At 45.5% G+C, this 13,968-nt stretch overlaps 1 protein-coding gene across 4 annotated transcripts in view; it reads left to right on the top strand.

Moving 5' to 3' along the window:
* The window catches only part of POLQ (DNA polymerase theta), a 62,514-nt gene that overhangs the window by 24,935 nt on the left and 23,611 nt on the right, over nt 1-13,968 (top strand). For 3 of the 4 annotated variants that reach the window (XR_007245118.1, XM_048504124.1, XM_048504127.1), the window contains exons 14-18: nt 2,890-3,014; nt 4,872-5,115; nt 6,921-9,802; nt 12,353-12,490; nt 13,472-13,665. Coding sequence is in view for 3 of the 4 variants with exons in the window: in XM_048504124.1 (XP_048360081.1) it covers nt 2,890-3,014; nt 4,872-5,115; nt 6,921-9,802; nt 12,353-12,490; nt 13,472-13,665 (3,583 nt within the window). In the remaining variant the exon portion in view is untranslated. The remainder of the gene's footprint in view (nt 1-2,889; nt 3,015-4,871; nt 5,116-6,920; nt 9,803-12,352; nt 12,491-13,471; nt 13,666-13,968) is intronic. The other variant, XM_048504126.1, reaches the window with a different exon arrangement.

Below are 13,968 nucleotides of genomic sequence, written 5' to 3'. Positions count from 1 at the left end.
GCTAGGCTTTATCCCCGTGACTCTTCTGGATGTTTTATTTTTGTGTGTGTGTATCTGTAAATGAGCTAAATGGGTTGAACAGTAGCAATCCCAGCTTATGAAACTGTCCTTCAGCTTCCCTTCAATTCATTGCCTGCAGTTCTTAGCCTGTGCCCTTTGCAATATTAACTTCCTCACCAGTTCCCTGAGGCGCCATCTTCTGCCAGCATCCCTGCCAATGCCTTTCATCACCATGTGAACACACCGAGTTCCATATCTCTTTGAGCTGGCACTTCCCGCCTCCTTGCTGGCATACCTGGAGCTGTGCCACGGCCCATCTGCTGATCAGACCCAGGGTGACTCCTCAACCCTCCCAATTTCTTCCCATCAGCTTGCTACTTTTAGGAAGGTTCTCTTATTTTGCTGGGTCCTCCTTTTCTGCCTCTGTCTTCTCTATCTGTTTCTCTCGCTGCATCCTTTATTAATTTAGTGACTGTGATTAGCTGTCAGCTGCTGACTGTCTTGAAAATAACCTTTACCTTTGTAAAAAGGAAAATTTACCACTATATATACAACCAAAAATCAACTTAGGAGACTGTTCTAAACACCAACTTTGGAGTCAGATTGGTGCAGCGGTTAAGAGCAGTGGACTCTAATCTGGAGAAATTGATGTTCAGTTTTCCACTCCTCCACCTGAAGCCTGCTGGGTAACCTTGGGCCAGCCACAGTTCTCTCAAAACTCTCTCAGCCCCACCTTCCTCACAAGGGATCTGTTGTGGGGAGGGGAAGGCATTTGTGAACTGCTCTAAGACTCCTTAAAGATGGAGAAAAACAGGGTATAAAAAACGGTTCTTATAAATTCGTGGAGGCAGAACTCACACAGGAGGCAGGTTAAGAAGTCTAGTGATGGCTAGAAGTATCAAGCTAGCCACCTTGATAGGCAGAAGTGGGGCACAGGTGCCCTTGGACAGGTGGACTGAGAGGTTGTCCTTTGGGCAATTGTCCTTGAATTGAGAACTGGGTAATCAAATGCGCTGTGGATAATCACCAAATGCAGAATAACAAAGCTTTTATTGTATATATGATTTTAACAACTGTACACGATTCTATATGATTTGCATGCCATTTTCACATTTTGCAAAAAAGGGAATGATATATTTTGCCAATGAAAATAAATATTCTAATCCATCATTTTGAAGGAAAGGAAGAGATAGAGATGGTGCAGGAAAGGGGAGAGAGAGAAACAGAATGTCTAGCTGGAGTTCTGGGGAAACAGTCTTAGCTAAGTCTGCACCCTGGTTGACAGCGTGCTCTGTGCACGTCATCTCCTGAAACTTTCTCCAGCCAAAGGCTTCCATTATTATTCTTCAGTTTTTTTCCTCCTCTGGAAAAAAAATCAAAATTTTAAACATTGAAATATTTTCAGAATAAGCAAGCAACATAACCAAATGTGCCTTTTTCTTGCCTATCCTTTGTTCAGAATTTGTTTAATTGGCACCTGGGGTGGCTTTCCTTGTGCAAAATATTCTGCGCTTTCAAATTTTACTTACTATCTTGTAGTGTTCGGTTTTAATGTTTTATTTTGCTAGCCCATTTGGGCAGGTTCCTGGAGAGGCAGCATCAAGAACTGTGTCAACAGAGTTTCTCACATCCCCCCTTGTTGTAAACTTCATGTCTGCTTTTGTCTTTATGCCTGAAATATTTAAAAACAATTTTAAATTGCTTTGCTTGGACTGTTTTGAACAAGTTAAAGTATGAGAATGGCACAAAGGCTCATGAAGGAGTACTGCAAATAAAAAAAGTTATCTGGTTCATGAGAAAGAAACATTTAGATGATAAAGAACCGTATTATTTTATGTGCTTTCTAGATATGTACTTGGTCTTAAAAGAATGGTACCATTACTGTAATTTTGTTTTTACATGTTCAACACTCTCTAACCTTCTTCTTTCAAACTAGTGAATCTTTTGAAATACCTAATAGTTTTTACCTTTGCAGCATCTTCTCAGCATACTAGATGCCTTGCCATTCGTTCCTGTTGAGTATATTGCTAAACTAATTGGGGTGACAGTTTTCAAATTCTGTTTAAAACTCTTCCTCATCTTTCCAGTATCTTGGATGATAGTTGACTACTTTTGAATTCCCTCTGTTGATGTAGTGTTTTGCTTGTCTTTGCTATATGGCCTTTTGCTATATGGATTTGTTGGAACAGACCAGGAGTTTGACCTTCAGATTCCTCCCTTCTCTCTCCGTCATGATCAGCGGAACTTTTTCCTTGCCTTTCATCAGAAATGTCTGCTTTTCCGTCCCATGGTCTTGGACATCTCTGAAAGCCCAGCAGATATTCTTAGAAACCTTATTTTAGGAAGCACGGGTATAAACTGGATGGCTGTCAGAATCTGTGCATGGGCGCTACTTATGTCTTTCAATAGGAGGTACTTTGAATGCACAGAGTCATACTTACCCCCACAGCTAATATGCACGAGTCCTTGCGCATCAAGTTGGTGAATTTCCCCCCTTGATAGAGAGACTAAATCGGAGAGAATGAGCCAGTGTCATTATCACTTTCTGTGTCAGAACTTACCCTGCCTCATTAATGTGGTGTTCCTGTACCTGTCATACATTTCCTGTACCTGTCATACATGTGGTGTTCCTATACCTGTCATACCTGTCATACAAGAGCCCTTCGGGGATAGGGCGGTATATAAGACTAAACAATGAATGAATGAATGAATGAATGAATGAATGAATGAATGAATGAATGAATGAATGAATGAATGAATGAATGAATGAATGAATGAATGAATGAATGAATGAATGAATGAATGAATGAATTAGCTTCTGATCATGTTCGTGCCTGTTCTGCAAGCGCTTTTGCCAGATCTGCTTATCTTCCTGTTTACCAAATGCAGGTTCTTCACGAGCCTGGCTCTTTTGGATTTGATAAACGAGGTTCCTCTGAAGGACGTGGCTAAGAAATACAGCTGCAGTCGCGGGCAGCTCCAGTCTTTACAGCAATCTGCTGCGACTTATGCAGGCAAGGAGCCGCTAATATTAAATGCCGATGTTTGTACCAGAAAATGTGAACGGAGCTCTCTTTTTTAAAAAAAAATACATATTTCCCAGTTTCTCTACCAGGTGCTCACATTGTGGGCATGTGGCAGTTTGGTGTATCACAAGCAGAATGGTGGACTGGGACCGTGGGCAACCCAGCTTCGAATTCCCTCTTCTACCACGGTAGCTTGCTGGGGGACTCTGGACCCATGTCAAACTCTCAGTCGGACCTAAATCACACATTGCTTTGAGTCCCCAGCTGCGGAGAAGCGGGATATAAAGAAATAAATGCAAAATTCAGGGGGTAGTCCTGGAAAGTCCCTTAAATCCCACTACTTTTTTTGCTAATTCAAAAAGTATTTGCAGCTGTGGTCAGTTGCCAGCATAGGACCTTTAAAAAAAAAAGCTGTTTTTCTTAGAAATAAGTAAGCAATCATATATCCAATCAGTCAGAAGTCACTGGGTGATTATGGTTCAGTCACTGTATCTCAGCATAACCTACATTCCAGGGTTGTTGCTTGTATTCAATTTATACTCTGCCCTTCCCCATACTGGCGCAGGGTTGCTTTCAACAGTATAGTCCAACAATAAAACCAGTAAGATATTAATTAATATCAAAATCCTGGCACCATTAGTCTCCTCAGAGGGAGAGACAGAATTATATCCCCCATGAAATCCACATTCACACCAGGAAAGGGAAGCCAGCTAGATGGGTAGATACCATTGCTGCCTCAACTGTAGGCCTGGTGGAACAACTTCCGTCTTGCTGGCAAGTCTTGCAGGGCCTGGGTGTCACTCAACAGCATGTTCCACCAAGCTGGGGCCAGAGGTTTCTCAGCTCTGGTCCTGGTTGGGGTCAACCAGACAGCTTTCTGGCCAGGAACCACCAGCAAGTAGTTATTTGCTGAGCACACTTCTCTCTGGGGAATGGATTGGGAGGTTAAAATGTGGTGAGAATAAAATGGGGTAAGAGAGAATTATATTGAGCACCCTCGATCTCTCAGAAGAAGGGCAGGATAAAAATATAATGGGGAAATATTACAATGTCACTTCAGACAATGCCTGTTGTGGAAGCAAGAATTGGCTTTTGTCCCCAGACTCTGACCCTTTTGGGAAGTAGCTTCTGCCCCTGGACTGAAATATCTGATTTAGATTTTATCATGTTTTATTAGGTAACATGGTGGAGAACACTGTAATTTCAATGAAGCTAAATGAGCATTCCAGATCAACACATAATAGTCCCATGGAATAATAGGAATACAAATGACCCAGGTTAGCCTGATCATGTCAGGTGTTGAAATCTAGGCAGGCCTTGGTGAGTACTCAGATAGAATACCAAGGAAGAAGTTGGGTTGCTACACAGGCAATGCAAAACCACCTCTGAACATCACCTGCCTTGAAAACCTTGTGGAGTCGTCAATTAGTTGGCCGCGACTTGTTATCCCCTTCCACCTCTGCACAAATAATAAGCTTTCTTATGAATAATTCTCTGTCTTGCTCCTAAACATTGATGTTTTTAAATGGACACTTCAGATGAATCAAACAGAAATGAGCATTTCCCCCAACTAATGAAGTCTGCAATCCACGCTGTCTTTTATAATGATGCCCTTTCCTGACGTCTTCTTTTTTGTGCAATTGGCCTAATAACGTATAAGATTTCAAGAGACCACGGACAGTTGTGTGGTCATTAAACAAGTGACAGAAGCTTTGTGACTCTAGACGTGAATGTTGTGTTTTTATGTTTTTGTACGAAGCAAGCAATTGACGTAAATTGATAGTCCATGCCATCTTAATCGCCTTTGATAATTGCGAAAATCCTCACTGTACTATCTCTTTCCAGGGATGATCACTGTGTTCTGTAACCGCCTGGGTTGGCACAGTATGGAACAGCTGCTGTCTCAGTTTCAGAGCCGCCTCTTTTTCGGGGTCCAGAGAGAGCTCTGTGACCTGGTCCGGATCTCTCTGCTCAACGCCCAGTGTGCCCGGGCACTTTATCAAGCTGGATTCGTCACCATCGCTGACCTGGCAAAAGGACAAATTGCTGAGGTGGAAAATGCCTTCAGGAATGTGGCACCGTTCCGGAGGTGAGAAACTGTGCTGGCAGAGCTGATTCTGCACTGCAGAATTTCATCAGGCCCATGGGCCTGGGTCTTGCTAGACGGAGCGTTTCACCGGGTAGGGGTCAGGGCCACGAATGTCCTGACCCTGGTCAAGGTCTTCTGATTCATAAAATATTATTTTGGCTCATTCACTGCCTCTTTGCTAAACTGCCTGCAAATAGCTTAGGCCATTGGTTGTTGTGGGTTTCCCAGGCTGTGTGGCCGTGGTTTAGCAGATCTTGTTCCTAACATTTCGCCTACATCTGTAGCTGGCATCTTCAGAGGTGTATCACAGAGTGAAGTCTGTTACACACTGTGTCTAGTGAGAAGGGAAAGTTTAGTGGGGTTTATTTGTCCATGTCCCAGGGTGGGGAACCAATCACTAAGTGTTTGGGTGGAACTTGCTATGCAAAGGTGTGGTTGAGTGCATTGTATTGTGGGTGGGGTTATCAGTCCATTTTTTAAGTACTGGTAGCCAAGCTTTGTTAATTCTCAGAGTTTCTTCTTTCTTGTTGAAGTTGTCTTGGTGTTTGTGAATTTCAAGCTTAGACCATGTTTGTTTCTCTGCTATGGGATTACTTCTTACATTCCCCAACAGCAGCCTGATTTTCTCACGTGAAGTTTTCTGATTTCTGTCAACATAAAAGATGGATCTGCATCTTGACAAGAATATTTGTCAGGCTTAGCTTTGGAATACTAGATTAAAAGCTTTGAATTCCGCAGCATATGCCTGGAGACATCTGTCCTAATGGTGCAATGTTTGGGCCTGTTCCCAGTATGAGCAAGATGGATAAACTGTCTGGGCAGAGTATCTGCTCATTTTGCCTCGTGCTTCATATGATCATGGCAAACTCCTAGCTGGATGGCGGTTTCTCTTGTGCCTCAGTCCTGTGCCCCCATGTATTCTGTTTTTAGTTTTCTGTAGCTCTCATGACCAAATGCTGAGTGATCAGTGAGCCAACTGAACGCTGCAGGCAGCACAGGCCCCAAATGAAATATATTTGGAGGACTATAATTCTTATTCTTTGCCAGCTCATCGGTCGCTACCCAACAGGCCTAACTTCCTTATCATCATTACAAGCAGGATTTGAGCTTACTGTTTTAGTGACATGCAACCCGATTTCTCATGCCTTTTTAGTAAACTTGGCTTATTTAAATTTAAGTATAATTAACACCTGTCCACTTTTATTAAGCATTAGCATCAGCATTTATTGTCATTGTGCACGCACAACGAAATTTACAGCAGCATTCCTCAATGCACACAATTTCAGACTCATACCCCATCCTCACTTTCCCCTTCCTCCACCCATCCCTACACAGCCCCAAACACATCAACACGAAGTTGCGGAGTTTAGCATAGCCACAGCTCTAGAGTAGAAGCTGTCTCTAAGCCTCTTTGTCCTAGTTTTGATAGACCTGAATTGTCTGCCGGATGGTAGCAGTTCAAAAAGAGAGTGTGCTGGATGAGACGGGTCTCTCAGAATAGGCTTTAGGCTTCGGGAATCATAGAGTTCTTCCAAGGAGGGGAGAGGTCAGCCGATAATCCTCTGTGCAGTAGTGATCACCCTTTGGAGCGCCTTCCTATCTGCCACTTCCTTGTCCAAACAAATTCAGTCTGTTTGGCCACTGGAATTGTTTCTCCTAATTTGATGCTAAGGTGTCAAAAACCAGGATTCCTCATAAGAATGTGAAACATCTCCCACTATGCCTTTAACAAAAAATACGACAGTATTTCCTTATGAATGTGACTTTGAAAGCATGATTCATGTTAGCTTGTTTCCTTACTTTAGTACTCGGAGGGCGGTGGACGAAGACGACCAAGCTGCGGAGGAGCGCCTGAATGCCCACTGTATCTGGATGGCTGGATGGAAGGGTTTAACTGAGCGCGAGGCAGCCCACCTTGTTGTGGAAGAGGCTCAGACTCTGCTGCAGCAGGATTTGGCCGCTCTGGGGGTGCAGTGGGACCCTGATTCATCCGTCTTACCAGAGGCGTCTTTCACAGCTTCCTTTATAAGCAGCAGACTGGAGGAGGAGAAGCGGCGAGTGAGCAGCACGCGAGCATTCGGGAACAGCTGCGGCATAAACGGGCCTGGCAAAAGTGCCAGTTCTCCGTGTGGGAATTCATCAGCTATCAAGCCTAGAAATGAGAGACTGCTGGATGTTAGTTCAGCAAGCAAGAAACTCCAAGAGGAGGCTTTGATGGATGGGGCCCCGACGGAGGCAAGAAACGGTGACGCATTCTCTAGAGTAAGGAAACGTCCAAATCTAGACAAAGATGGAGAAAACGTGACAGATACTTCTGTGGTGCCAAAGTTGGACTTGGGAGAAGCACTGAAAAGCTCTGAACAGAGGAAACGGCCCCGCTTGAAAGCTCACAGTGCAATGAAATATAGAAAAAAGGCTGGAATTCCTTTAAAACTAAGTAATAACAGGACGGCAAGTGCTAAACTGAGTCAGACTCAGGAGCCGGTCGTGTATAAGCCCTTTCTGTCCTCAGAAAAGCATCCGCGAAGAGTAGATGAAGTGACGTTAGATAATCTGGGAGGAGCTGATAAAGTAGCTGCTCGGACAAATGAAACTCAGCAAGACAGCCGAGAGGTTGTGCAAGCATTGTTCGTTGGACCTGTAAAAAGCCCCGAATCTGAATACGCATCAACAGTCAATTGCCGTGCTGTTCAACCTGCTACGAACTGTGTGGTCAGAGATGTTTCTGCCGTTAATGGCAGAATGGATGTTACAGAAGAATTAGTGATATCTAATAAGGCATTGAAACAGGGAGGTGGCTGGGACAAAACTCAGCAAGGCAAGACTAACACTAAGCGCTTAATCGCTGAAAATAAAATAGACCAAATCAGAAGTGCTTGTATCGAAGAAGCAAACGATGCTGCTGACATACGTGGAAATGAGCAGAAAACAGTTGGAGGGTGTCAAGAGAAGGACAAAAATAGCCCTGGAAAATCCTGTGGGACATCGTTACAAACTGCAGATGTGGGCATAGGGTATGAACACTCCAGTCGTTGCCAGAAAGGTACTGACTATCTTAAAAATGGTTGTTCCCCTGACCTGTGCCTGGGCTTTAAAGAATTTGAAGACAGCTTCCAGTTAGATACTCAAACAGAGAGGATGCTGCAGCAACAGACGACCACCGAAACCGCTGATGAGAAAGGAGTAAAAGAGAGAGCCAACCCAGAACAGAAAAGCTTAATTTGCCCAAGGCGTGTTGCCACTTCCAAAATGGATGCTGCGCAGGCCACGGAAAATCTAGCACACAGGATATCGGGAACATGCCACCCGGAGGAGAGCGAAGTAGCCAGCCACTTAATATGCACAAAAGAGGCCAGCTCTGAGACCTGTCTTGTGAAGCCTGCTCGGGAACACCCAGAAATGCCAGCTTGCCTTGAAGGAGATAGCTTTTCTGTCACTGACTCGCAGTTGCACAGCTTCTTGCAGGGCTATCAGACTCCAGATGTAGCAGCAAGGCAGGAGTCTCCCGGTCTTCCTGAAAATGCATCCCTGTCCCACAACCAAAACCTTCCTCTGAATAATAGCAGCAGTTTTCTGTTTGACGAAAGCTTCAGTCGCCTTAGTCACCTTTGGGATGTTCATAGGGATGAAGCTGCTATGGCAGGGGCTCTTCCGCAGCAGAATGGTGTCCTTCCTCCTTTAAAAAGTCCTTCCGGGTCTGATGGTCAGAACCAGGGGTCAGCTAAACACATGTCTCATGCTGGCCTGGACGATGCTCAGGGACCCGCAGGGTACAGTGACCACGAATCTCTTCTTTTCTCAGACCCAGATTCCTTCTACCTCGCAGAAGGACTAGATAGCACAGCTGTGCCTCCTTTTGTGGGAGCCGTCTGTACAAAACTGAAAAAGCTAAATGGGGAAACGGGTGATGCGGATGCTGGAGGAGGGGTGAGTGACAACCAGCCAAAAGATGTTGTAGGAAAAAACCCTTGCCCAGCGGTTCAGAGTCGCTTATTCTTGGACTTAAGCCCAGGAATGCAAGAGGTTTTGGATCAATGGCCCAGCCCTTCTATCAGTAAACATGATGCAGGTCCAGGAAACAATTTGAGAGGAGAAATCCCCAGCAAAAATCCGCAGGAGTTGTTATCCTCTTGCAAAGATTTAAACAAGCGCAGGATTAAAGAGGTGGCCGGTCGGAGTAAGGTCTGTGGATCTTTGCCAGATAACAGAGCTGGAATATCCGAGCCAGCTGGGAACAAGGGACTTCTTTCTCGAATTATCCGTATGGAGCCAACCTCTCGCTGGCTGGAGCAACCCTTGGGGAAGCATGCAGAATCAGGAAATACTAACCCCACAAACCAAGTTCCACATCTTCACCTCTTGCAGAACTCGAACCTTGGTTCGTGCCCGCAAGAAGGAACGTTGCAGTATAAACCAGAAAATGGAGACCAGGATGAGATTCCACCCGAGGAGGATACTTCGATTATAGATGAAGGCTTTTCGTTGCAGTTATCCCAAGACAATGTTCCATCACTACCGAGCAGTGCTGACAACTTCACGATAATCGATGTGGCAAATGCCCAGGCTCTCTTCCAAACCTTCGCTGAAGAATGGAGGACGAAAAAGAGATTTGCTATCTCCGTGGCTTGTGAGAGGAGAAAAGGCTGCTCTTCTCTCAGGTCGGGCGTTGGCGCAAAATTTAAGCCAGGTGAGTTCCCCACTGGGATTTCCACAGTTCTGAGTTGTATTGAAAGGTTGGAGAGAGAGAGAGAGAGAGAGAGAGAGTCTATTCTGGGGATTTGTGCCATTGACACCAAAGGTCAGATCTTAACCAGTTAACTGAAAAGTAATTTTGAATGGAAAAGTGCAAAAAAAAAGTTTCCTATAGAAATAATCCATCAGACTATTTGTTCTAGCAAAAGGCACTTGGAATGCTCGAGAAGATAAGAGATAGAACTTGTGTCACTATTTGCTAAGGAAACCTGTAGAATTTTTCCTCCCCATTATTCATTACCATATTTAATGCACAGGACTTTGTCCCATTAAGGAAAAGTGTTAATAGGAATTCGGACCCGATCCATCTATTGAATTGTGTGCACAGAAACAGGAAAAGATGGAGAAAAGGCAGGCAAGCAGGCAGACACCCTGTTTACAAGCAGCCACTGAACCTGCCTTCCCACATAGAGATCCTGTATGTTGGTGGGGTGTAAATGTAAAAAATGAATTAAAAAATAAAGTAAATAAAATTTTGGATTCTGGGTATTAGCAGGGTCTGCTTTCCCCCAGAGATTTCAAAGCATTTGCTGTATACTAAATGGCCTTGGGGTTCACAATGAAATAATTGGGGTGCTGAGCTGAAAAGCACAGACGAAGAATTTTGCTGCAGGGTCCCATCCCCCCAAACAGCACTATTGCCCCCAGTGTTGAAAAATAACGCCCCCTGGTCAACCCAGCAAGTGAACACAATGGATTAGAGGGAGAAAGGCAAGTGTGGTATTGACAGTGTGGTTTATCTGGTTGTGGTGGGTTTTCTGGGCTGTGTGGCCGTGGTCTGGTGGATCTTGTTCCTAACGTTTCGCCTGCATCTGTGGCTTATGGTTCTGTGTGGTTTATGGTTCTGTAGGACCTAGTTAGTTTGCTTGGAGGAAACACAAACCACAGTGTATATCTGTGTTTCCATAATCAGCTCAAGATGCCGTAGTTTTGGTTTTTCCATCAATACAAACATGCCGTTTGATCACCAGTATTGTTCCTGTGTTTGCCCGTGCTCTAGGCCACAAACAGCATAACCACGGTCCTTGATCTTTCCACTCCCTTTATTGAATCCGCATGTGCTCACCGGTCAGGCTAGGAGTGCATTCATATATGGCCTCTGCTGTGCTTTCCTTGCATCTTATGGTCCTCCAATTGCCAAGGAGCAAGCTATTGTTTTTATTTGGCATTTGAGGTCCCTTGCAGTTATTTTGGATTTAAATAAATGCCCCAGTAGAATCAGGGACAGTTTTCTTCCAACCTCATTCTTTGGAACAGCACTTCTCATTAGCAAATCAGTGGCATCGGTGCCATTGCTTAGTTTCCAGTGTGACTAAAGTCACTTTGGGGTTCTCCATGCCAGTCTCAGGTCTCTTCAGTACATGCAGAATAATGCACTTTCAATGCACTTTGAAGCTGGATTTTACTGTGCGGAACAGCAAGATGCACTTTCAAACAATTGTGAAAGTGCATTGAAAGTGCATTATTCCGCATGTGCGGAAGGGGCCTCGGGGTCAGCAGTGAGTCATCTGAAACTTCTTGCTTTTTGCATCACAGAGACGTGGCTAGATGACACATCTTGCTTCGAGCTTGCCCACTGTGTATTCAGCAGAGCATCTCTTGGTGAATTGGATAGTGAAGGGGGTGGAATGACAGCCCTTTCGGGAGATACTTCCCAGATAGTGAATGCAGTATCTGTCTGCATATGTTCCTGTTGTTGGAGAAGAGGAATAGAGGGGGAATTCTGTTAATTCTGTTAAGCAGTGGTGTAGTAGTTAAGAGCAGGTACATTCTAATCTGGAGGAACCAGGTTTGATTCCCCGCTTTGCCACTAGAACTATGGAGGCTTATCTGGTAAACCAGATTAGCTTGTGCACTTCAACACATGCCAGCTGGGTGACCTTGGGCTAGTCACAGTTCTTCTGAGCTCTCTCAGCCCCACCCACCTCACAGGGTGTTTGTTGTGAGGGGGGAAGGGAAAGAAGATTGTAAGCCCCTTTGAGTCTCCTAAAGGAGAGAAAAGGGGGATATAAATCCAAACTCTTCTTCTTCTTCTTAATATACAATACACTGTGGCTTTTTGGCTGTCTGGGACAGGGGATTCCCACTGTACGTTCTGGAAAGCGCCATGCACATTGAAAGGCTGTGAGAATAAATAGTTACACTGAAATAGATGAAGGATAGAAAGAAATGATGGGTACAGCATGCACTTGTTGTCTTCAGCTTGGTTGCAGCTATGATTACATTTCAGAGAAGTGGGATGAGCAGAAGCATTTGCAGAGAGGACCTTTTCTGCTGCCACTTGTGTTTTGGTGTTGCCCCACAGCAGTGCCGTAAAGAGATAATTTTCCAACTCTTGCCCAGAACGAAGCCACCTTTTCTAAGACGACCTGTAGGTTTGTCTTTTCTGTAGGTCCACGGCAGATTAAATGTGATAGGCAGAGAAAGTTTGCTTTAAAAGGTTGGAATGTAAGTGGGCTACACAAAGTAACTGTATTTTTAATAGGAAAGAGTTCCCAGCATCAAGATGATGGATTTCCAATCGAAGGCACGGAAGGCCTGTTGGTAGTTGGACTGGCTGTGTGCTGGGGTGGAAAGGATGCTTATTACATCTCGTTGCAAGAGGCAGCGCCCGAGCAAGCTGGTAAGGTTGCCTCCAGCCCTTCTGTTGCACTTGACAAATCCATAAGAACACAAGAACAAGCCTGCTGGATCAGACCAGAGTCCATCCAGTCCAGCACTCTGCTACTCGCAGTGGCCCACCAGGTGCCTTTGGGAGCTCACATGCAGGATGTGAAAGCAATGGCCTTCTGCTGCTCCCGAGCACCTGGTCTGCTAACGTTTTGCCCGCATCTGAAGAGCTGCTGTGTTATTTGGCAGTCATAACCAAATCCACATGGCTATTAACTAGACCAGGGGTCCCCACTGTTTTTGGGCCTATAGGCACCCCTGAACGAAGCTGTTGTAATTTTTCAGTGGCAACATACAGAAGATATAATTTGCATGGGCCAGGATCAAAGCAGGATGACAAAGCAGAGCATCTTTTGTTGGAAGCCTAGATGATGCGGCCAGGGAGGAAAATCTGACACGTAGCCCAGCTCCAAGATGAGCGAGGCAGAATGATGGGCAGCAGACAAGCTGGGGCCCAGGCACTTTCAAAGGGCCAAGCAGCAGGGTGGTTGAAAGGGGGAGGACAGGTAGGGACCAGCTATCTGGGGTGGAAGAGGCAGGGAAGGTATGGAGAAGAGATTGGAATGTAAAGAATGAGGTTCCTGTGCATGGTGGGAACACAGAGCCTGGGAATGAGAAGGCCGTGTCTCCTCTTGGGGGGAAAAGGCCAGTTATTGTCGAAGGCTTTCACGGCCGGAATCACTTGGGTGCTGTGTGGTTTCCGGGCTGTACGGCCGTGTTCTAGCAGCATTCTCTCCTGACGTTTCGCCTGCATCTGTGGCTGGCCAGATGCCAGCCACAGATGCAGGCGAAACGTCAGGAGAGAATGCTGCTAGAACACGGCCATACAACCTGGAAACCACACAGCACCCAAAAGGCCAGTTAGATTGTCTACAAAGGACAAGCCTCTTTCTAGCCTGCCAAAGTCAGCCGACATTCGCTCCTGTCGTTTTAGAGATCCACGCCAGTTTGGCGCCACCTCCCCTGGATCCGAACCTGCCCGTGGCGGAACGGCTGCGGCAACTTCGGCGCTGCCTGCAGGAGTCCAAGAAGGACTTTTTGGTTGCCATGTACGACTTCGTTCAGCACTACAAGACTCTCTTAAAGGCTTGCAGCATCTCTTTGGCGGGCCGTTTCGAGGACCCAAAGGTTTAACGAAGAAGCCTTTTGTATTGCTTGCCCCACTTTCAGCCAGGGGTCCTGTGGACCAGTCCCCTTTCCATACCCTTCAGCGTGGTAAACAGCACTTGGCTGTGCATTGTCAAACGCTTCCGCGGCTGGAATCAATGTTTGTTGTGGTTTTTCCAGGTTGCGTGGCCGTGCTCCTAACGTTTTGCCGGCATCTGAAGAGCTGCTGTGTTATTCGGCAGTAATAACCAGCAGGGTAGTCTGGACGCACAATTCGTGGTGTTCATTGCCAGTTTCAAGCAGTAATTCATGCCTGGTAGTCAT

Source organism: Sphaerodactylus townsendi, linkage group LG07 (assembly GCF_021028975.2).
Source record: "Sphaerodactylus townsendi isolate TG3544 linkage group LG07, MPM_Stown_v2.3, whole genome shotgun sequence".
Lineage (NCBI taxonomy): Eukaryota > Metazoa > Chordata > Lepidosauria > Squamata > Sphaerodactylidae > Sphaerodactylus > Sphaerodactylus townsendi.
The sequence above is the reverse complement of the archived record's forward strand: the minus strand, read 5'-3'. Positions and strand labels throughout refer to the sequence as shown.